This window comes from Fringilla coelebs, assembly GCF_963513975.1.
Source record: "Fringilla coelebs genome assembly, chromosome: 3".
Lineage (NCBI taxonomy): Eukaryota > Metazoa > Chordata > Aves > Passeriformes > Fringillidae > Fringilla > Fringilla coelebs.
Window position 1 is genome coordinate 44,756,212 of NC_140030.1, and position 25,535 is coordinate 44,781,746.

Sequence of the window (25,535 nt, forward strand, 5' to 3'; positions counted from 1 at the left end):
GTAACATGTAGTACATAACAAAACAAACCAAACTCTGGGTGCCATGGTGCCAAATAAATTCTTTTAGGGATGAACAGAGGAAAGTATCAGAATAAATATATTGGCAGTTTCGAACAAAAACTTTTTCCATTTTCCTTTCAAAAAGTACAATGCAAAATATGTGGAGCTGTCAACAGATTCAATATAAATATATTTTTTTTAATTACTGTATCATCACACTGAACATTAACAGCGAACTATAGCCCTCATGAGGGACTGGGGAGAAGAAAAAAAACAAACCCACAACAAAACTCCAAAACAAATCCAAAAAGCAAAGCCCACCCAGAGTACACCTGTACTTCAGCCTCTCCCCAGTTACCAAGAACCAACAATCCCAAACAAACTTGAGCAGTCCCTACAATTTCTCCTTTGTAGGCAAGGAAAAAACTAATCAAAACAGATGTTGAAAATTCGTATGGACTGCACTGAAAAAATGAAAGGCCGGGAGAGAGGACTTGTACTTCTGCTTCCCTATTAAGGGTGAGGAGCAACTGAAAGTATTAAAAAAGAAATAAAGTTGCAATTCAGAAGTGCCAGGGATTAATTAATTTTCTCAGGGGCTGATAGAGGCATGTCAGTTATGCCTCTGCTGAACTTTATCACCTTGCCTGTAAGGTCAGAGATGTTCAAACTGTCTCAAAATCTTTTGTATCCAATGTATTTATTTGGATAACTTTCCACAGTGTTTTAATTAACACAAATCAAATACTTTCTCCCAAAATCCAAATTCAGTTGCCATTCCTTTGACTCATAAGGTGTTAATATGCTACTAATTCACTCATGTCTTCAAAGCTAGACATTACTCTAATCTGTATCACATACTGTCCTGCCTTTAGGTACTCACTAAGGAGGGGGGGAACCGCAAAACCAGAAAAGATCACAGCTGTTTTGCTTAGAAAAAATAAAATCAGTAATGAGAAGCTACAGAAAAATAAAATTGAAGCACAAAAATGTTTAAAATTTTGTAATTTCTCAGTTCAGCCAAATCTGTAACGTGCACTAAACCAAAAGATATTCTTTAACAGAGTAATATAAAAACCCCTCTTATACAACAAACCTTTTCCCTCAAAGTGATGTCAATTAAATTACTTAGAAATGAGCAAGAAGTAATTCTGTGCGACCCTCTAGTTTTCTAGCAAGGTATTATCTGTCATGAAATCAGTAACAAATGAAATAGAATCCATCCGTTCAGCTCTAATTTTCCTCCCTTATGGATATCACCCAGAAGTGCTGTGTTACAAGGGAGAGGATAATTTGAGACTAATGGAAAAAGTAGGAGAATTCTGCAATGCCAAGTAACACAGAGCTGTATCAAAATGCCTTTGCTTTCAGACATACTATTAAGTTATACAAGGAAAGTGAAGAACAGTGAAACCACATGTTTGCTATTATGCATATGACAACTTACAAAGTCAAGCTTAAACTTTCCTCTGTTTCTGTATTTTTGTTTTAATATTTTAACTCAGCCCAGAGCATGTGCAAATTCCCATGACTGGCAAAATGTCAAAATGAGCATTTAATTCAAGTAGTTTCCCATATATCAAGTCTCTTTTTTTTCCATTTAGATATAGGTCAATTTATTTTAAATTTAAAATCAGGAGCTGTTGGAAGACGAAACACAATCTTTTCCTTAACAACCAATCTGCTCAGTGAAAAAACAGTACTTACTAAAATTCGCTGGATGATTCTGAAAATTGGCAGTGATTTTTATAATCGTTTGTTTTACATCAAATAAGAAAAAAATACTCTAGAAAAGTATCCTGGAACAATTATGGAGTTAACAAAATATTTCAGAAGACTCATAAATTGAAAATTATTGCTTTCTGTAGCCTTTGAGCAGCAAGAGAAGTGCAAACATTATCCCATGTCAACTGAAGGAACTGAAGAAGCTTAAGCAGTCATTGTAACTCAGTTTATACAAGAAAATTATTTCTATGATTTGTTACAAAATTATATTCCTAAACAAGTTTCAATTTCATTAACAGGATTGAAAATGATGGCAGAAAATGTTACTGTCCACTACATTATGTAAAAGCTTCAAGCACCTAAAATGAGCATCCAACTTCAAAAAACCCACAAGAATTGAACACATATTTGAAGACTGAAATCTTAAAAACATAAATATTGTACATCTCTGGACTACAGAAACAAGCCAGTCGTAAAAAGGTATTATGTCCATATGGATGTGCTTTAGCATATGAACTTGCATGCCTGAATATAGCTGATTTTAATTAAATAACTTCTTATGACCACATACCCCTAAAGATTTTGCTGCTTAAGACAAAGGCAGACACATCCTTTCTTCAGCAAAATTTTCCAACAATGACATTTTTTCCCACTCTCAGGTTATACCATAAAGTGTCTGCCAACCACACCACATTCTTACAAGGGTATGTAGGACAATATCTAAACACTATTTTAAAAACATCAAGGGAAAACCCAAACTACTTCTGTATTGCAAAGGCTGTAAAATCTGATATCACGACAGCTCTTACTACTTCTAGAGAAATTTTCGCTGCTTTGTAAGCTTTGTTTTGTTTTGTCAGCAGTGGGTATAGAAGTGGACATTAGCTGGCCCAGAAGACTCCCAAGACTTTCTTATAAAAACCTCTCTAAAGTCAAATGACTTCTAGCTGTAGATGACAGTGCTCAGGCATTAACAAATGCCTGTGGACTGACCTCATTCAAAAATTCTGTCACCAAGAAATGGGCGCAGATCACAAGCACCCCTGATGCTGTCAAGGGGGCAGGAAGTGGTGGATGAAGAGAGCTGAACCCCTCACCATCACTGGAAGAAAACAGCCATCTCCAGAGACAGTTTGCACAATGTCAGCGTGAGTGCACAGGGAAAATACCCAAATACAGCTGTCGATCATCACTTCCAATGGGAAATGAAGAACAGCTGAGGGCACTCCCATTTTTCTATTGGCAAGGTCAGTTACTGCTTTGTTAGAAATTGTCTAGTTGGCATTTTCTTTTATTAAACTACTTCCATGATTTAAACTGTGCTTAAAATAATCACCTCAAAACAAAAAACTTTTAGAAAATTAAACTGTTGGACAAAATATGCGATCATAACCATCAGGAATGGCAGCTCTCAGTGACAGTACCAAGGATTCCCAGTACAAAAGCAACACTTAAAATAGCACAGTTTGATTTATCTCACCAAAGAAGATTCTTATAAGAGGCTCAGCTGAAAACCTACTACAGAAATATGAATGAAAAACATGTCTTAAAAGTGCACAAACCCATTTGCAAAATCGAGAAGGAGCAGAAGTTGGAGACTTTAAACTTTAGCTATAGTTTGTAACACAGCCCATCATTTATTTCCGTACCATGGCAGCTCTTTCTTAACCATCTGCTGCTGCACAAAATGATCCAAACGTCTGAATCATTTATATCAAACATTAGTTCAGTTCTCAATGGGCAAATAATCCACAGAAACACATAGAAATAATTTTACATTGCATATTCGAAGTTTTACATTAGGTAGTTCAAGAACTTCTATTTTACATAAATAAAATCAAGTGCAACTATGAATCACTCTACCAGCAGCAAGACCCTGCAAAACATTTCACACATGGTTCACATGAGCTTTCAGCAGATGTATTCATGCTTGCTGAACATGACAGGGCATGTTTTATTGGTCTATTAATACCCGTCTTCACTGCTTTTGGAGTAACAAGGGTGTCTGCAAATGGGTCAATAAAGCAAGCTACTGACTACTTTTATCATGACATGGTAAAAACAACACCACCTGGTTTTAAAAGAAAAGTTTGTAAACTTATCATAAAGATAAATATCTCTTCACATCTGTTACTCTTAAATCTCCCTGGAAAAACTTAGTATTTAAAAGAACAAAAGCAGTAAATAAATAACATTGGCCTTCTTTCTAGCTATGCTCTTTTTCCCCCAAACACATTTTCCTATTCTTTTCACAGATGCTCTTTACTCAAATTCCATATTTTACGCTTTCCTTTAGTCTTGCAACAAAAACATTTGTTTAAAAAAAGTGAAAGCTCTGGCTCTGCTGCCCTGCTAAAAGGTGGTTTACATAACTCAAAATACATTTGATTTACTTCCTATAGTAAAATAATAAACAAATCCATTACTAGTACAGACCCATAGCAGTCAGTTGATGGACATGTGCAGTATTCCAAAACATTACTCCTCAAAGCAGGGCCAGGGACCACACATCAAAGAAGTACTGGCACAGCACACTGCATTTAGCCCATCCTTTTCCAGAAAATAAACTAATTTTCATTAAAAACCCTACTGTGGTCTAAAATAAATACCTGTTAATTCACTGTTTGATACAATGAGTACTTGCTACTAAGGCCTTTACTTTTTAAGCTTGTTTTACATATTAGTTACGCACAACTTTCACAAAATTGCATCAAGAATTCCTAACAGCTCTTCTGGCGATCAGTGGAACATGTTGGGAATGGTCCTGTCTTACATAATAGCCCCATGTTGACACTATAATGAGCTTTGCTAATGCACATTTATCATCAGCTACATATTCTGAAGACAAGAAAAAAATCACCAAAACCCAACCAAGTTATTTCCCCTCAAAGTCCCTCATGCTTTAAGATTACAAGAGCATTCTGGAAGGTTAAGCACAAGAGCCAACACACTGAAGCCCCTCTCTTGATTCTGCTGTTTGACCTTGAGCTTCCCTGTATCGCTTACGCCTGTCAAGTGAATTGACAGGAATATTAAAGTAAACCCCCCTCAGTATTTGTTAAATGATCTGGAATATTAAAACAAAGGGGGTTTATAGGCATGACAATATTCTCTGAGTTAGCAAACATTTTAGAAACCTTCAGCCTCCTCAAAGCTGGAAATAGAGACTCAGAGGAATGGGGTTTTTTTTGTTAAAAATAGATAACCACAATCACAACTGAAGGCCAGACTAAGCAATTTTCAACTTTGCACTCACTAAGGCAAAATTTTTACTCTCAAATTAGACCCAGATTTAGGGAAGGCAAATGGGAACTGGGAAAAATGTCCTTCACTTGAGAGGGGATTTAGCACAGAAAACTGCAATAGTTTATCATATCATACCTTTCAGCTTGAGGTGATAGTCCAACATATGAGCTTAATATTATTAATGCAATATCTTAAACCACAGCAGCTGTTTGTTACTTTGAAGATGAGTGACAAGCCTTAACCTTCAGGCTTTGTCAAAGCCTACACTTCGTGGTTTGTATTGTCACTTCAAATAACCATGAAAGTTAAATATTTGCCTTTTCTTTCCTGGTTTCACACAGATCTAATGATTTGCCTATGCAGAAAAGATGAAGCATGATCAAACAGAATGTACTAAAATGGGACAGCTGTAGGATTGCACGTGGCTGTGCAGAGATAAAACAGTGGTAATGGAGCTGTCAAATAATTATATCCATTAAATGTATTCAGGAGTAAACCGGGTCAGTCTTGTTAGGTCAAATGATTCTTTGAACTTTCCTACTGGGTTATCCAAATGAAGGAGACTGAAACTTTTTTTTTTGCAAACATGAACTTAGGGTCTCAGAAAAGAAAGCTTCACTTTGCAGAGATATTTTTGTATTTTTGTCTACCATTCAGGTACACATTCAGCAAAGTTCAAAACAACTTGGTGCTAACTTAGTTTATTTTATGGTACTAAAGAACTTTAAAACAACTGCATTAAGGACATTTAACATATGAAGTACAGTTTTCTTGCCTCAGGGAGAAAAAGAACCAAGGTGAGAAGACATCGTTCTGCGTTTATAAATTTAGGAAATGCCCAGCAATGAAAATATCACTACTAGCATCCCTCTTGCCCTATTCCTAAAAAGAAAAATAAGTTTGACATTTGAGATTTAGTTGTGGAGCAGAATAAAGCCATTGTCTTACCTCTGGGAAATGCAGTTCATAATTTTGTTTCAATCAGATTGCAAGTAGGGAAGGAGGGAAGATGCACAAAGGACACAAATATGACAGACCAACAACTGAACTAGTCTTTGCTAAAGAAATGTTCAGGACATGAATGGGACACTGCCTCAGCAGAAGAGTGCAAGGAGAGCAGCAGGGATATGTCTCAGCACAAGATGGACCTAAATTTCTCAGAGAACTAGATAGAAAAAAATTAAAGCAGATGCCATACCTTGCTGTAGGCTTCATCAGAAGCCACACACTACCCATTATAAAGGCTGAAGTTCAGGCACTGTCACGTAAGTGTCTCTATTACGTCACCACGGGAATTGTGTTTTGAGTTAACTGGGTTCCCCTTAGGAAGGGTACAGTGTACTTGCAATTCTCCTTAGACAGAAATAGTCACTGAAATGAAATAAGTCTTTGCTATTTGTAACTGGGCCAGGGCAGGGTAAATGTCATGCAGTTGCACTTAGTTTACCTCACACTTCCCCTTGCAATCCACACATGTGGAGGGCTTCAGTAACGCAACAGAAAATAGAAAAAGAATTTTTAAGAAAAGATAAAGAACTTCTGCAGTGGCAGGAACTCAAATGAGTCCACAAGATTTCTCATTTAGAGAGGGGCCATGGTTTCAAGAAAATGCAGTTTCATTGCTGAGATGAACCTGTAGAGCTTTACCTCTACACATGAAAAAGTAGATGAGTGTTTTTTAAATATGCCTGCAATCTTCTTGTATTTAGAAACCTGCTGGAATATGGAAAACAACATTTCAACTATTCTTGGCAAAAATCTCAAGATGTCATCTATTTTAACATATAACCCTGAGCACAGTCTTTGGGAGCAATACTGAAGGCTGAGGTCAGTATATACACAGGTTAAACACAGCAGGTGCAGAAGTACCACCATGTTCCCAGTGCTGCCCTCCTGCCACGCTTCCACCCAAGATCCACTCCTGAGAGGTGCCAGAGGGCACTCCAGGCATGCCATCCTTTCCACGCATCCCAGGGAGCCGCGGGCCCAGGGAGCTCCTGAGTGTGCCATTACTGCTGTCCTGCTGGAGGCCCTCACTCAGCTCGGCAGTGTGATCATTCCCTTCCCTGGCTTCAGTCAACACGACAGATGCACATCAGTGAGGTTGGTTTCAGTGACATGGCTTTGCTGCTGCAGAGCAGGAGAGACAAAGAGCATCCTGGGGAGCAGCACCCTCCAGAACACAGCGCTGCTGTCCAGGGGCACTCTCCACTTGCCCACTGTGGTTTGCTTAGTGCAGAGGCATCAGGGCAGGCACCTACTGTAGCAGCAGCCCATGAGAACAGCATTTCACCATGGTATCAATTTTGTTACATATGACAACACAGCAATAGTAAACCAGAGCTGCAATTTCAGTACACAAAACCTGTTGAACCGTAAGATTCAGGTCTCCAAGGCATGTGAGACAACGCCACTAGAAGTGAATCTATCTACCTCAGTAGACTTCAAGATCGATACTCACATAAACACAGTGCTCATCAGTGACTGAAAACTTGCTATGATAAAACCTGTAAAGATCATGGCAACTTTAAATTACTGATTTTATTGCATGTGTTAAGACATGCAATAAAATGAAAAAATTGAAAAAACCTCTAGTTTGAAAGTAAATGAAAAAATGAAAATGAAAAAAACTCTTTTTTGTTCCAACATGCAAGCCTACTTCAAGAATGGCCTCTAGAAATTCCCTTGAATATTCTAGTAAAGATAAAAATACCTACATCGAATTTCACCAATTTTCATTATTGTTCTTGCCCAACAATAACACAGAATATCTGCAATTGCCTTTGACGAAATACAAGATTATTTGTTGTGAAATGCTGGCAGCTATTATCTTGGCCCATGCTGACTTCTGAAATATGTGCACAGTGACTTCTGATGGAGAAGAACACAGGGCTACACTCCTAGCACTCCAGGACAAAACTCAGAAGAAAGGATACGTCATAAATTCAGGAAGAAGCATTCTGTAACCCTCTTTGGGCTGGGAAACAACAGGTTTGACATGAAAATATTAATGATGTAGACAATATTGTAATGAATACCTCTAACAGAACCTTGGCTAGGAACCTCAGGAAGCATTTGGAAAGCCTGCAGTAAGATGTGCCTAGAGCTCCTGATAATGACACATGACAGTATTCTATTAAGCACTCACAAAACCAAAACAGTTCCTCCTTGAGTGTTTCTAGAAACTTCTCTCAGGGCTTACAGGTGTCATAATGATGTTGCTGCTGAAACCCACCAGGACTAACAACTCTTGTGTCCTCTTCCTCCTTTTAAACAGGTGAGAAAGTCATCATATTTACAGTAGTCACACATTAATATCACCAAATGCCTAGGGTACATAAATCTAGTGAAATTCTTACCTCAGATGATTTTGAGTTTTCATAATATATCCCTTGAACTAAGTCACCAATAGCACTCGAAATGAGTTCCACAACCTGTAAAAGAAAAGGAGCAAAAGCCTTACATCTTTAATTATCACCAAATTGACTAACAAAGCTACTGCCAGATTTCCAGGGAGATAAACCATGAAGAAAGCTAATTGTGAAAGACTTCAGGATTTACTGAGATACATTCTGTGATATGTCTCTGCTAAAACCTCTACTACAGTAACTCTTCTATCAAAGTTTTAAGTTAATATAAATGAAAAACAAGACTTGTTTTTCCTACAGTGTGAACTATAGAGTGTATTCTCACAAGGACGTTCACAGAACTAATAAATCCCAGTTCATGAATATGAGACAGTACCTCATCTGGGCTTTGTTTTGTTTTGTTTTTTTCCTGCCAAGTAAACACTTTGCAATACCTCTCCTTGGGAGCTGTTAAAATTCTAATCTTCATGGCTAATACAGAAAAGTCAGAATCCATAGAAAGGTAACCTTTCAAACGTGATCATTTGGTATTCAGGTGCCCTGGGAATGCACTGTGGATGTATTTAGTGCATGGCCCGAGGCTCAGCTGTACCACATACACTGAAAGTCTGCAACACGGGAATGTTTAAATCAGATTTATCAATCTGTATTATCTTCAGGGTTCAGGCTTTTTATTTTATTCAAGCGAAGCCTAAAAATCTGAACTTGATCCAGAATGTAAAACAAGTAGTCCACGGTCTCCCTGGAACTACTGTAAAATTTGAAGTTGTGCACATGAACTGTCTTAATTGGAACAAAATACTCAGATTTATTGTAAAATTAAATGCAGGCATTTCAAATAAGCACACCTTAAGGCTACCTCTGGTTGCTCACAAAGTTTTAATTTCTTGAATGTTTAATTTCCTATGCATATGAGTCTGTATCTGATTCCTCTTTTGTTTCCTAAAATTCAATGTAGTTCTTATTGAATTAAAAGATTTCATTTCAATTTTTATCCTTCTTGTAACTGAAGACAATAAGTCAAATGATAAAAGCCCTAACGGAAAGATATTCTAACATTTAGGCATGCTTTATTTGATAATAAAACCACATTTGTATGCTAGTTTAGAGTACTAGCAGAAAGGTTGTGTTTTCTTTTTTTTAAACACTGGTTCATATACATATTCATATACACACAGCAAGCGCTAACTTTAGAAATGGTGCTGATTAAAAGTCATGTTTTTTCTTGCAATGCATATGGGTTAATTTGCAAGACCTACAAAAACAGCCAGAAAAAAAAAAAAAATCACATTGCCCTTTAGGAAACTAGACACCGAAGAAATATTGTAGCAATATGAGCTTTGAAGGAACTGAAAGGACAATGATCCTACAGTGTTACCAGATGTGTTGAGTTATTTAAGGGGGGGGGTACAGAGAAAATGAGGGGCTTTTTTTTTTTAACAACAACCCTCAACCCCCCCCGCCTTTTTTTTTAAAGTATCAGATAAGCCTTATTCCCAAATCCAGGAGGACTGAGTATCGCCAATAGGTCTATGAAAGTCTGTAACTAAATGCCCAGGATCAGATTGTATTACAGTTTATACAAGCAACATCCCAAGATTCTTCTGATGGCTAGGACACATAATACAGATCAATCACTCACTCAAAAATGTTATGGTTTGTGAAATGGTCTGAGCTCAGAGACCTACACTGGTAATACGAAGAGGAATTTACAAAGACACAGAGTCCTACTCTAAATGTCAAAGTGATAGTATGAACTTTTAACAATGCAGCTGGCTCTGGATAACTAGACCTTTTCCTCTCTTGCCTGAAACTCTAGACTGAGCAGGACCCTGTTTTGGGGTTTCTTTTTTCCACCTCTCCTCCCTCTTTTTAGTGCAATTCTACTCTCCAAGGCAATTTTAACTGACTTAATACAAGCTTGGTGAAACATTTGTGAACAACTGTACCTCTTCCTCTAAGAGTTTATAAAACATCCTAGGAGAATGACATAACTATTTAGAAGAATCCTTATTATATTAAATACCATTTACTGACATATTGAGCATTATATGTTAGTGAGAATTTATTTCCAAATATATATATTAAAAAAACCCATTAAGGCTATACAGATCCCTAACAGGAATGAAATTCCAGTTTCAAGAGCACAGTGGGATGCTTGCATGAGGCTCTGTTACCTCACCAACCCTTAATCTGATCTATGAAAAGTATCTCCTGCTTAACATCAGTGGCCTGGGGTCCTGAGCGCTGGGGAAAGAAATGAGAAATGAGGAAACCAGGCAATTTTCCTCTGCATCCCAAAACGACAGAGGAAGAAAAATTATTACGGATTCAGTAGTATTCATGAAATGATACAGTGTCTAGCTCTTATGTAGCACTTTTCATCAGAAAATTTGAAAGCAATCAACATCTCCTGTTAAATTTATTCCCTACTGTTTTATGTAAGGGGAAAATGGCAACAGTGAACTGATTTTCCAGAAAATCATGCAGTCTGCCAGCGTAAGAGCAGCAAACACTATCCGAGCTGTCTTCATTCTCATTGCTGCCTTACTGCCTGACCAGTACTGACGTTTCTGAGATGTAAGTCTGAGGAGAGAGGAAGTTAGATGAAAAATGAAGTGCTCTCAACTGCTTCTCTTCTCATTTGATAGCTGAACTCCATTTTAAAAAGGTTCAGAGATGAGGGAAGAGAAGAAAGTATTGCCAGAATTAGTGCTTGAAAACAGCATCCCAAAAGAGACCAAAGGCAGCCTATTCATATTCTCTCTTCCCACTGTGTTCCACTCCTCAACACGCTTTTGAGAAGCCTGGTTCCTCGGGGTGAGCAGGAGCAACCACACATTGAGAGAAAACAAACTTCCACTCTATTTTTCATTTTCCACTCTGCACCAGCATCTTCCTAAGTGCTGTTTCCTGCTCCTCTAGCGTCCCCATGACTGGGTATTGCCCAGGGGATGACCCATTACTTGCAGGTGACAAATGCACATGCAAGTGATTCCACACCCTTTAAACACATTTTGCAATAGTTCTGCAGTGTCTTTTTTTTTTCCTAAGGAGGCATTACTTCAACACTTTTTGTTGGGATGTGATCTCTTCTGCTTTTAAAAAGTCAATACAAAGGCCATCAGTTTAGGATGAATGCAGAGAAAAGAGACATTGTTAAAGCTAAACTCTCTCCTGCTATTTAGGCAGACTAAGTGGATAACATGATGTAAATTCTGGACACAACCATTTGATAGCTCATTCCACAGCGAGGTAGAACACATGCTCTGACCTCTCCAATTCATTCAAATATAAAATAGTCCAAAAGACTATGCTGTGTTTCAGTCCCAGAAGAGCTCTGTAGGGTTAAAGAGCAGAAATTTGTGAAATTTAATTTACCCCTTTCTGGTGTAGTAACTCATTTATCAAAAAGGCACAGCTTCAGCCCTTCAAGACTCTTTACTCCTTTACTTTGAGTCTAATTACTCAAGCTCAGAATTTCTATTATTTGAAGAAGTAAATTAAAAATGATAGTAATTCACTTAGTTCAGAAAATTACTCAGGAAATCAAATCAATCACTTAATGAATGTCCTCCTTCATTTTCCTGAAATCAGAATTTTGTGTAGTTTCCTAAGGATTTATCCATAAGAGTTGAGAATTCCCAAAGCATCACACATGGTGTCACATGGGGCACATGTTCACTCTTGCAGGTACAGCAGCCCAGTTCATGACTGCAGTTGACTGTCAAGGAAGATTCAACTCTGTCTAGAGAAAAAGAGGTGTATTTTAATGGAAGTGAAACACTATGCTAGAAGCAATGCAGGGAAATCACAGAACAGAAGACATTTTGGTAGAATACTTTCTCCAGAGTTAAAAGATATGATTCAGACAATCAAGCACAGAAAAAAGAATGGATTCTGAGCCCCACTCATCCTTCACAAGGTTTTTAAACAACCTGGATGAAAAGACAACATTGGTGCCATCAATTCAGCAATGCAAGCACTTCGTTCTCTTCACTTATCTTCAAAACACTTTGTTTAAAGTTTACTGCAACATAACACCACTTAGGATTTTTTCCTTGGTTTTCCTTCTGGTTTACAAAAGGAATGAATCTGAGCTCCATTCAAAGAATGGTAATTTTATTTTAAATTCAACAGCTGAAATGGAATTGATTACACAGACCACTCTGTTTCAGAGTAGTAATGTGGTGTCTCTCCAGACTCTATTGGATATTTTCAATGGAAACATCACAGAAAGGATGAAGCTCCTGTGGGAAGACAGGAAGCAGCACTAGGAAGAACACAGCAATGTTCTTTATCCCTCACAATTTCTATTTGACAAACTTCCATAGCTTTGCCAAATTCCTTCCGAGAAGGACCACAAGTAATTCCTTCCATCCTTATGCTGAAACAATATCCTTTCCTCACACATCTGCTATTGGCAGACCCTAATCCTTGCTGCTGATGTGTAGATTTGAAAATGTAGCAGGACTTAACAGAAATAAAGAAGAAAATTAGATAGTCAGGAACCATTAATATACAGATAAAAATTCCTTCAGCTTGCACTTCCCTCCCCAAACAAGCACTAGTTTGAGAAATACTCCAACACTCAAAAATTCCACAGAAACTGCCCCAAAAACATTGCAACACTAGGAAGCTAAAGACAAAAACTCAGCAAAGAGCTGATTTTGGATTTTGATTGTTCAATGATGCCTTTAAAATAAAAATGGGGGAGGGGGGAGTGAAAACTATAAGGAGTTCCAAGAACAGTGAAATTCAATTTTCTTTCCTGGCAATCTCCTCAAACATCATTAGTCATACAGGTAATCAAACGTGCCAGCCTGTTAAAAAAAACAGAATTTTTTTTTAATCTAATGTTTATTGAATTCTATTGGATTTATTGTTTGAAATAATCTTGAGCTTTACTGTCTTTTGGATCTGGCTCTCTCTTAGTGAACACACAGGAAGGACAGTGATTTGCCTTTCTAGCATGCTTTCAGTAATCTTGGAAAACAGTTATGGCTTTCTTCATTCTGTCAATGATGAATTAGTAACAAACTACAATATAACAATACAGTGTAAACACATCATTCAACCCTACTACTTGTTAAAAAGGCGCTTCTAAAACAAAAAATAATCAGCAGCTATCAATTTGAAAATTGCTAATATTGTTAAATACCTACCTTAAGGTCAGTCCGCCTTAGGGATTTTCACCAGTGTTAAGTTACTCTTTTTATGCTGATGCAGCACTATCTACAGAATTGGATTTCATCAGTGTAAAGACTTTTAGTGCATAATTCAGTCATTTTCCTAAAGGACAACATAACCAACAGAAGAAATATAATTTTCCTTGTCTACTTCCACATGATGCCTTACACAGTTTCTTAATACCTTTGCAGATCCACAGCAGAAGATCCTCGCACTAAAGGACTGAACAACTGTTGCTGAGTGACCCAGGTTAGAGAAATACCTGATTGCTTCAGCTTGACCCTTTTGGATGGGTAATTTAATTACAACTTTGTTCTATATAAAACAGTGAACAAAGAAGGCATAATGATAATGATAGATATAAACACCTCCCCATCCATGAGTGATGCAGGAGAGCATGGTTATAAAATGCTGCTCCCAGTCACGCTGCTGCAGACCACCATTAAACTGGGATATGTTCACAAATGAATTGAGGATTAAAGTGAATAACACACATTGTACCTGCAAATAGCATTTACTATTTCAAACAGTCTGTACCTGAACAAATGTGAATCAGAAGTAAGACCATTTAGCATCTGACAGAGGGAATACACTTAATGAAGCTGACGTCTGTTGAACTAACAAATCAACAACCTCCTTTACCAGGGGTAGCAGCAATCAGATTCTAGACTCCAAGTGAAATGCTGTTGAATTTCAAAACACTAATATTAACAAGCAGTTACAGTCCATTGAGAAATTCAATATTCTTGCTAGCCAACAAGAAGTCAAATACATCAGCATTTTGATTAAAAATATAATTAACTCATTTATATTACTGCTAAAATTTTATGCATTTTACCATATTATTACACTGAAACCACTCCAGATGTTAAGGTACTTTTACAAAAAATGTTACCACAGAAAGGTTCATTTTAAAGACAAGCTTTACAGCAGTGAAAAGGGAAGATAATCTATTGCCCTATTTACATGGCACATTGATTTTCATCTCTCCTACACTACAATGGGTATAAACACCTGATGAGAAGGAATGCAGAAGAGAGAACAAAATTCTCCTCAACAGTGCCCACTGACAGGATGAGGCAACAGGCACAAATGAAAACATGAAATGCAACCTGGATACAGGAAAACAGTCTATTGTGAGGGCGTCCAACAATGGATCAGGCTGCCTAAAGGGGTTGCAAAGTCTCCATTTAGGGAGATATTTAAAATCTGTCTGGACACAGTCCTGGGCAACTCTCTAGCTGACCCTGCTGGAACGAGGGCTTTGGACTGCACGATCTCCAGAGATCCCTGTCAACCTCAACCATTCTCTGACACCAGCAGCTTCTGGAGGAGGACCACAGTTGATTTTACACATTTACATCTGCAGCACCAATAACAATTTTCCTCACCTTTGAAATAATACAGCCAAGGTTACACAGCCAGTGACAAATACACTCATAGGTAAGAGTTAGGTTTACTGATTTTACTAGCAATAGATTTCCCTATTATAGATAGCTACATTCTTGGGAGACTAAGAAAGGCCATGCAGACTAGTGTCAGACTGTTATTGCTATTGCTAACAGCTTTGAATTGCAACCAAATCATCACAAAAATATATTTTCACTTTTTAAAAGTGTATTGTCTGTTGAAGCCATTCTCCAGGTATACAGCTGACTATATACCAGCCACTATAACCTCCAGTCCTGTAAAACTATATATTAACTGCCTTGTCATGAAAATCCACCTCTAGAACCAAATACCCCTCATATCCAAAGATGAAAGTTAGTATATATTAAATACTCACACACAAAAAAGGTCTGTTTCAGATAATACTGGGACAGCATTTCACCCAATACACATTTGATTGCTTTTTATCCTCCTATGCACTCTCGATAGGAACCTTACTATGTTTGAGAAACAGATTTCGAATAAACCCATGAAAACAAAACTTGGGATCTTCCATTTCTTCAGCCATAAAGAGAATGAAGCTGACATTGCAAATATAATTTCTGGAGGTCATCACCTTCGAATCATAGAATCATTAGGTTAGAAAAGATCTTTAAGATCATCAAGTCCAAACTAAGCCCAGGACTGTCAAGTCTACTGCTAAACTATGTCTCTGTCACATTTACACATCTTTTAAAGACCTCCATGCATGGTGACTCAACCCTGTGCAGCCTCTTCCAGTGCTTTTGTTGAAGAAATTTCACTGGTACTCTCATTTCATATAGCTGTTCTGTGAAAATTCTTTTTCATTTTATAATTTGTGTAAGGGCTAAGGCTATTTAGTAATGAATTCCTCTATGATGATTATTCACAGCTGTGAAAGAAAAAGCTGTAACAAACACCTCTGTTTGAGAAATGCAGGCAGTGCCAATACCTACTGCAATTTAGTGGTGAATGAAGTAGCAGAACTGCTGGCTCTTGAAAGCCCTTTCCCACAGTATGCATCTCATGCAGAATACAACATCATATACTCAAAAATTTTCATTGCTTCAATTTCTTGGAATAAATCTTGTTTTCTTTTGAATATCTATTTGCTTCATATTCTGGCATTGATCTTGGATACATATTCTTGTCAACAGGCACAGAAAGATTAAATCTAGACACTTTTTAATGTTTGTCTTAAATCTTTCAAAGGGAATTTCTCTGAAAAGTGATGGTGTTTGACTTTAGAAAAAAGAAAAAACTTTAATTCCAAAATTTGGCTTTAACATTCAATTAAATTTAGATGTGTGTATATATATATAAGTGTGTGTGTATATATATATATACACACACACACATACACACACACATATGCGTATTTAATATGCACAAATATATATCAAGCCTGTAAATATTTCTGACTCTTGAAGCATTTGTGTTCACCACTAGACAACTGCCAACTCAGTGCTGTACATTAAGGGAGCAAATGTAAGAGGAACAGACCCCAACTACCCAGAACTCATTAGTGATTGTCTTAAGATGTTGAATGACCTTTGACTTTCATCAGATTCAGCCTTTCTTCAGTTGCTTTAGTTTTTATCTTCATTGATGTTGAGTCATCTCTGAAAAGCCCTCTCTTTCATGTAGATGGCATATCTGTATTTTCCAGACCATTCTGTTAATTACGAAGCAAACAGCAGTTCTATAAGACAAAGAATTACTAAACCAGGTGTTAGAAGCAGATGTGCATTTTATCTCTGAGGAAGACAATATTTACCTGGAATAATGACAGGTATTTGGTTAATGAACTCAAGCAGTAAACATTGACTTCGGTCTGCTGGGCAGACCAGAGAAGCGGAAGGACATGCCTGATTGCTACTAAGAGGAAGGTGAATTCAGATGTAAGTTGAGGAGATTGTTAGTGAGGTGATTCAGAGGCAAGAATATTGCATGGATTTTGAGCAAATTGGTGTAAAGATCTTTGGTAGGCCACTGAAAATTCATCAGAACTGAAGAGAAAACTTCCTGAGGCCGTCAGTTGTGAGGGATAGAATGCAAGAAAATAATGCAGAAGGTAGTCACACACCTGAGGAGTTGCAGCTGCACTAATCCCCAACGATTAGGAACAGGCCTGCCCTTAATAGGACACAGCTGAGTCCAATAAGAAGAAGAGTGCTACAAAAGAGTGGGTTAGCTAGTTGAGAAGAGAGCTGGAGTTTGTTGGTTGTACTGTGAAGAGAGTTGGAGTTGTTGGCTGTGAAGAAGCTGTCGGTGCTGTGAGGAGCTGCCCATGAGAAATCACCGAGAAGGTAAGAGAGCTTTGCAATAAGATGACAACAGTCAGTCGCTTGGTCAATGCGACATTGAGGCAGAATCTCAAACACTCACAATTCTGTTCTCAACAGCACCATGCCTTGATGCTTTAAAAATATTCTTGCAGTATGTTTTTGGGAAAGACTAATCTAGACTTGATGATACACTATTTCTGTGATGACATATTCTGCTACCAGTCTCAACTTTAGTCTTTCCCTGTTCTGCAGCAATCATTCTGCTACAAGGTATTGTTTGTAAGTCACAGACATCCACAAGGGAAGTGGCAGAAATCACTTTTTTTTTGAAGTATTTTTTCATGCAGAAGTGGGAGGACAGAAAACAGATTGAAATCTAAACATAAAATTTTCCAGTAGTGCCATGGCCAAGAATCAGAAAAATATACTCTCTCCATGCAGTCATATACTAACCCCCATGGAGACTAACTTTGGGGAAGCTTAACATAAGCATTAGCTTTAAAAACCAGTACAGGCGCAAAAGGCCACCAAGGTAAAGGATAAATCTATTTGAGGAATGCACTGATTAGGAATGAAGGCAAAGTTAAGCAGTTTTAATCTCAAACTGGCATTCATTACAATACAACAGGTCATTTGCTGATCTAAAAGCAGACTGTTTCTAACATTATCACAATTACAGATTAAGTCTAATTTTTAGCATTTTAATTGAATTAATAAGTTAATAAACTGTGTCACCTAATCCTCTAATTTAACTTCTCTAAAAGATTACTTTTCAAAAATATAACTGCAGTTATTAAGGTAATGAAATTTTACAAATATTCAATTACTGGTTATACATAGCAAATGTTAAATAGAAAAAATCCTGTGGAATATTCAGACAACGAATGCTACATTTGGTCAGGTGTTATTTGAGGGGCTACTTCTTGAGAACAATGGCAAAAGACGCACTTGCCAAGAAACTCATCCAGAGACATAGGCATCAAAAGAGACAATGAGAAGAGTACAATGCAGTAATTAGGACACTCACTAGCATCATTCCACAGTTTTTGTCATCATTAATATGTATCATAAAAGCTGTTGCCTCTAATGACAGCAGAAATGCAAGACAAAAGTTTTACAGCAGTAGTGTGGGAAAAATTTGATTACCAGATACTGATTCCAATGGATTTTAACCTTTTATCTCTAACACACAAGATATCCCCCCCAATTGCTCCAATACTTTCACCAGCTATTATAAAAATTGCCTTTTTCCTACTAAAGGAATTTCACATACTTGTCAATAAAACTTCAGTAAATAAATCTTATTAAAAATCCAATGTTTGAGAACATTTGGAAGAAAAACCAATACCCGTCCATTAAATGAACATAAAGTTTGTTTCAATTACCATCTCTTTTATGTTTTACTTTACAGTAAATGAAATCTAATTTTACCTCTCAAAGGGTATGTAAATTAGCACATTTTGGTGCCATCTAAATATAATAATTATAACAAATAACACTTTTCTTCATTATGATTCACACATAATTATCAATTATTATGTATTTCTCACTACTTAAGAGTGTGTTTGCATTCTCCAATAAAAGCTATGCTATTGTATGACAATATTCAGTATGTATCTCAATGGTTTAAGATACAAAACTGCTTATTTAGGGTTGCCTAAGGAAGAGCTTTATTATGTAATAATTCAATCATGTTAGCTATGTTGCCCTGTGTCATCTCCCATTAGTTTAAAGGTCCAAAAACATCAGACTTCTTTCTTGGTTTTCTTCTTCCCCTCAGTATCCAGACAAAGCAGTCTTAAGTGTACTTTTCTATAAATCAGTCCAGAGCTCTCTAAACTCGCCTGCATTTATGAGTAGTGTCTGGTTTTGAGACACGCCCCTGTGGCACTCTAAAATACGAAATAAAAACAAAAATACTCAACAATATAGATACTATCTTACTCCCTATCTTGTCCAGTACATCATCATCAAACAGTGCCGCAGGGGAAAGTACACCAAGACAGACATGATAAAGTCTTTCAGAAAAGCTCTTTAATCAGCTCTCTACATAAAAACCTGAAGGTTTTTTCTTCTTTTTTTTTTTCCCCTCAAGAAGACAACATAATTATCAAACTTTATAAACTGTCTCTTAATCTAATTTGATCTAATCTGATCTCTGCTTCTCCCCAAATTCCTGTCACCCAGCTGCTCTGCTTGCTGATCATTTTAAAGATACTCATCTCCAACAGCAGCTTGTACTAGGGAAGAAAAAGATAGTCAATATGTGAGCAAAGACAAAGAGTGAAAAACAATTAAAAATATACAAAAGATTAAAAAATGGTTTTATCACCAGCTTCAGTTTTCTATATGAACACTGTAACTGGGACCAAACACATTACTTCTGGTACTCAATGTTTCTCCATGATTTTTTCATCCTGCCTTCTCTGATCAATAAAGCTACTGAATCCCAGTAGGAAAATTGAGGTTATAAAGTTCTCTGTTTATGTTATGTAAAATGTATTAAAAATGTATGCTGTAAATACACTTAGCAGATATTTATGGTTCAAATCTTCCACCAGAGATAACAAAGAAGACTCTCTCTTTCAAAATAACTTTCATTGCTCTGAAAATAACTCATCTCCCCTACATTTAAGGAGAAGGACCTTCTATTTACCACAAACAAAATGCACTGTTCTGAGGGTAATTTAAATCTATGACAAGCCAGTAGCTGCTAATAGTTACCTTTAGACTGGCAACTATTAACATCTAGTTTTCATTTAAAAAGGGTATTTCTTGGCAGATTCGTGATGGGTTTTTTTTACAAGTTTATTCTCTTCTCTTGACATCATTCAGAGAAAGAAAAAGTCTGATACAAGTAACACCTTTGTTAAATGACATGTAAAAATTAAAATTGTAGATTCTAACCTGGCTTGTTTGTCAATGCTCAAAAATGTCAATTTACATCAAAAGAGCTACTGGAATAATTTCAGAAAGAGGATACTCTCCATATCCTTCACTGGACACCGAGGCTGCTTAAGCTCCAAACTGAGCCTTCCCAACAGGACCACAATTGATGGTACAGAAGTAGAAACCATAGTTCATGATAAACAATTCTTATCTGAAGTGGAGGGCACCTTCAGGCAGTTGCAACAGGAAGACATAGGAGGACTTAAATTAGTAACTTATTGATGTTTATGTAAACACAAGGCTTATTTGATAAACACACTTGTGCCTTTAGGAATACATAAGCTTTGCATAAGGAAATGTATCTGCTACATAAGTACTACATCTGTGCTACTGTTTATTTATGAACAAATAATACTTATTAAAACAATGCTCTACAATGTGGTCTTCTGGCAGAGCTCTGCATTGACAGAGACGATTCTTAAATCCAGTTCCAAGCTTTCAGCCTGTAGATTTTGAAGTGTTTCTGCAAAGAGTTCAATCATTTCAAGAAGAACTTACAGAATTACAGTGGGAAAAATTTAGTCAATTCTTAAGATTTCAGTAAGAACTACAGAGAACACTACCATAACACATACTTCATGGTTTTGGGATAGGCTTCTTCTTTTGGGGAGGTTTTTTTTTTGTTTTGTACATGTTGGGTTTTGGTGGTTTCGTTTTGGTTGTTTGGCTGGTTTCTGGATTTTCTTTCTTTAAATACAAAGGGATGCCCTCTTATCAGTTTATGAAGTTGCAAGAAATGCATTTGCAAATTATTTTACCATTTCTAGGCATTGCACTAAAATGCACCATTTCAGCCTTCTGAAGTTCTATGCATCACTCTCTTTAGAGTATAAGAGCATCAAAACTGGTTTTAATTATGTCTTTTAAGCACCTCTATAGTTTTGTAAGACACCTGATGATTCAGATGCTTAAGGAAGCACCAGCTTTAATGCTGTGACAGACTTCTTCCAACTTCTCTGTTACAAACACTGAAAAAGCAAATTATTTGATAATATTGCAGTCAGTATCCACACATCGCTCATGGTAAAATGCCCATATCCCACATCCACGTGACAGGTGACAGAAATGCCAATTAATGTTTGTTACTTTTGCTATGTTTGCATCTGAATGCCAGCCTAAAAATATTATAGGAAGTGGAGGTAACTTAAGCAGAAATCAAAGACAAAATTAACACTTTTTGCTACCAGAGTCAAAGAGAGACTTTTATTTAAAAGATTTGCTTTTAGCAGTTTCATCCCCACATCCTTGGCTAGGCAAAGTAAGACAACAAATGTTAAAGACACACTGTCTTCAGATGCAATGAAGAACCAACCATTAAACAGATCATTTTACACTTCTTAATAATTTATTAGCACATTTATTTAAAACTGCATATGGTCACAAATCCCACAGGATAGCTAGGAGGTACCCTATTTTGTTAGGCAAACATAATTTACTTTTCCATCACTCCCACACCTACAATGTTTACAAGGACTTCCACATATATATTACATGTATCTTATCATCATCCTAGTATTGGAGCATTGCAGCCTCAAAATGAGAAAACCTATCAAAATAACCCTGTAATCCCATATAAACACACCCCAATGCAGTAAGTCAGCACATCAGCACACATTACTGCATTGTTAGTTAAGCAGCAAAACACAAACATGCCCTCCCTTGCCAAAGGATCACCATTCCACTGCTGATATAACAACTCTAAAAGATCCCAAACCATTCATCTTTGGGATCCATTCTGTTCTTAAATCCATGAATTAGCAATAAACAATCTGCTATAGGATGCAGTTCTGAAGTGAGGTTTTATCCAATTAATTTTCAATCAGCAACATAATTTATCACTGCAATCAGCAGGCCAAGAAGAGCCACCATCCAAAAGGTTAGCTTATATAAGGTAATCAAAAAGTACAAAAGAATTGTTAACACATCTGATCAATCTAATGCTTTGTACTAAAGGCTTTTGAAGAAATTAGTGTTCATTTTCAACAGTTTTTATTAACTTAAAAGATGTAGGACTTAGCCATGATTACAAAAATGTAGCACTCACATGCATCTGTCCTTCAATATTTTAAGCCTCAGTTGATACCAACTTTGTATTCATAATTAATGTACCATGATTTCGCAAAGCAGAAAATGAGAATGCTTCCATCTGAATTATGTGTTCAAAAACCAAAATTTGCAATGATTTTTTAATAGCACAACAGCAGTTTACCTTACAAGAGGCTTTCCACCTGACAATTAAAGCAATCTAGAGTCCTTGTACCTCAGAGATCAAAAACCATAAAACCCAAAACACCACCCCAAAACGTTCTTCAGCATGTTAGCAAACTAATGAGAGATATGAGCACTAGTTTAAAAGAAAGCCCCAAAAACACAAACCCCGAGCCTTGATTCTTGATAACATCATTACAGTAATATTCTATAACAGTAGCAAGAAGAGGAAAATTACTATGAATTAACAACAACAATTCCTATATTTAATGTTATTTAAAAATCAAAGTGTTACCTAAGGCAATTACCTTGCAGCCTTTTAATATCTACAGGGAAAAGCCTAAGGGAAAATAATTGACTTTGCTAATTTTACCCTTGGCAATTATAAAATAGCTCTGCATTTCATTATGACTACAGAATTTCACATCTAATTGTCAGCCCCGAGAGAAGCAGAGAGATAAATGCATCATACACAAGCTCAGACATGAATTTAACAGACAATAAAATTATCCTGGTAGCAATGAGTTCAGTTATGTTAAAACCCCTTTTAATTTAAATTCTGGTCTACACAATAGCTAGGTATGTATGTGGAGGTTATGGCTACCATGGTCAGTACCATGCACGATAAAATGCTGCTCATTTCATTAGCCAATTTGCTAAATGCCAGCAAAAAAAGCAGTACTGTGATTTTTACTTTTTACATCAAAGAACACAAAACATTATGAAGGCAAAAAGTCACAGTTATTTCACACTGCTAAAAAACAGATGCCAGATTTGAAAATTCATCATTTACAAAAGAATAAATACAGTATGTTTAAATCATTGCACCTGTCAAGAGATTTCTATAGCTTGTATTTCAATTTTTCTAACTTTGCTAGTAGGGTTAGACGTATGAAAAAGAATAATTTACTAAGTCAATCAGTTTCCATAATGGCATCCCACTTATCGTATGTAGAAGCTATGAAAGTATTTAGATGTCAGAAAAATGAAAAAAAGTGCTAAAATGTTTTGGCAGAATTTTCCAACATGCAGTATAATGATTGCTTAAAAAAAAAAAAAAGTATTTCTTTGCACTTGTGCTTCATTTCACCGTAGGCTTGTTTCCTGGCAAGTCTTCAGGGATTATACATTCCTGCTGCAATACTTAATGATGTACTAAACGCAAAGTAATAGTGGCTACATTTTGTAAAAGTTTCCTCTTATGTTGAAACAGAAAAGTGATGTAGGGTTAAATCCTTTGGTCTGTCTTGAGAAACTTACAGGGTACTAAAAAAAGGAACTGATACAAATTAATAATGATTACTAAAATCAGTAACACCCCATTTTGGCTATAGTGTACACTATTTATTTCTTTTCCTAATACTTACTATAAGTTAGCACCATAATGGCTTAAAACCCACTACTCCAGTAGATTGACATCTAATTTTCTCTTGAATCTCCCTCTTCTCTTGAATCTCAGCTCTGTGTTAGAAAATGAAACCACTTCTGAGAGAAACTGTCATACTTATGATCAAAGGAGCACAGAAATACTCTACTACCACAAGGAAATTCAGCATGAGAATCTAAAAAAATAGACTACTTAGGCTGACAATTACAACTATGCTGATTATTGGCAATTGCACATGACAAACATTTATTTTACATTACAACATGGCAGCAATCTTCAAATTTATGAAAAGCACCTCTGCAAAACGTACTGTCTCCTGCTTCCATTGGAATGGCACACTTAGCTGTTCAGCCATACATGCAGAAGGTGTTACACCAGGCTGGCACAGGGATGCCCAGGAATCCCTCTCCACCACTGAAGGTTTTAAGAACAAGCTAGATAAATGTGGGTCAAGAATGATTTTGTATAGTTGATCCTATCTGGTGAAAAGAAGAATCAACTACAGAGAGGACCTCTTAATGTCTCCATCAGTCTCATTTTCTAAGATAATACATATACACAACTTGTTCCTCATCAAAAACATCTCCCTGTAAAATTTCAAACAGTTTGGCTAAGCAGTTGGATTGCAGCTGTCCTTCAGAAGCCAGTACATCCACATTAGTAGGGCAATCCAATATTCAGGCACATCCTAATCCCTAACAATATTAAAAGCAAAAAGTCATCTGAGACAAAACAGTAAAGCCTTTTGCTCCCCAAATTATCTAAGACAGAAAACCTCTCACAAAGCACAAAGATAAAAAAAACAAAAAGAAAAACAGACCAAACATGTCTTCAGCTAGGAGTTTACCAGAGGTGCTCTAGCCTGACATGTCACAAAGATGCCACTGCATACGCCTTAAACTCACCAAATTGATCACCCATCCATTACTTCAGTGCTTCAGAATCTATACTGAAGATATCATCACAGTAATTCCACAGAAGACTTTTAAACACGTTCACAGCAGCAGCAGACTGCCAAATTTACAGCTATAATGGTAAGCCTGCTGATTTTGAAATGATGCTCCATATATACATACATAACTGCTGATTTTTAGGGGGTCTCTCTTTCAAAATACTTGCTAGTATTTACTTGCTTTGGCAGTAGAGGAATTTTTCTTTTTTACCTTGGTATTCTGCAACTGTGCAAGGCTTGTGCAAGCATTTGCTAGAAGAAAATCTCCACTCAAAACAGCCATTTTATTCCCAAACTGCATATCCTTCAGAGGGCCATCACAGGACTTGAGCTCACCAATGTTTACTATGCCACGATGCACCAGAAAGGCAGTATGGATCAGCTCTGTAATCTCAGCAAGACTTCTTTGACTGAAAGAAAGAAAGAAAAAGCACAATTATGTCTGATGCTATGAATAGAACAGAGATTTTCAGTGAAAATAAACAAACAACCATATGTGCTAAAGGTATTTTATTAATTATCATGTAGCTCTTCTATGTACTTCTGGAAGCCACAACCAGGAGGTGTTAAACACAGAGAACTGTCACTAAGTATTTCCAGGCAAACCACAGGTATCACAGGCTCCACTTGGGAGAATGCTGCCCTTTGTTTGAATTCTTTCACAAAATAAAGCAAAATAATCAATATAGTCCTCACGGGTGCTTTCTTTGTTCTGTTTTGTCTACCAGAAGCTTGAGGGACACTTGACATGAAGAAAATGCCAAGCAGAAAGTAATGATGGAAAGAAACAAAGGACATATCAGCAGGGGAGT

At 36.8% G+C, this 25,535-nt stretch overlaps 1 protein-coding gene across 1 annotated transcript in view; it reads right to left on the minus strand.

Annotated features, from left to right (window-relative positions):
* Positions 1–25,535, minus strand: part of PDSS2 (decaprenyl diphosphate synthase subunit 2) — a 109,997-nt gene that overhangs the window by 15,564 nt on the left and 68,898 nt on the right. The window contains exons 3-4 of the mRNA XM_084202862.1: positions 24,935–25,133; positions 8,331–8,405 (exon numbers count right to left, since the gene is read on the minus strand). Of these exons, the coding sequence (XP_084058988.1) occupies positions 8,331–8,405; positions 24,935–25,133 (274 nt within the window). The remainder of the gene's footprint in view (positions 1–8,330; positions 8,406–24,934; positions 25,134–25,535) is intronic.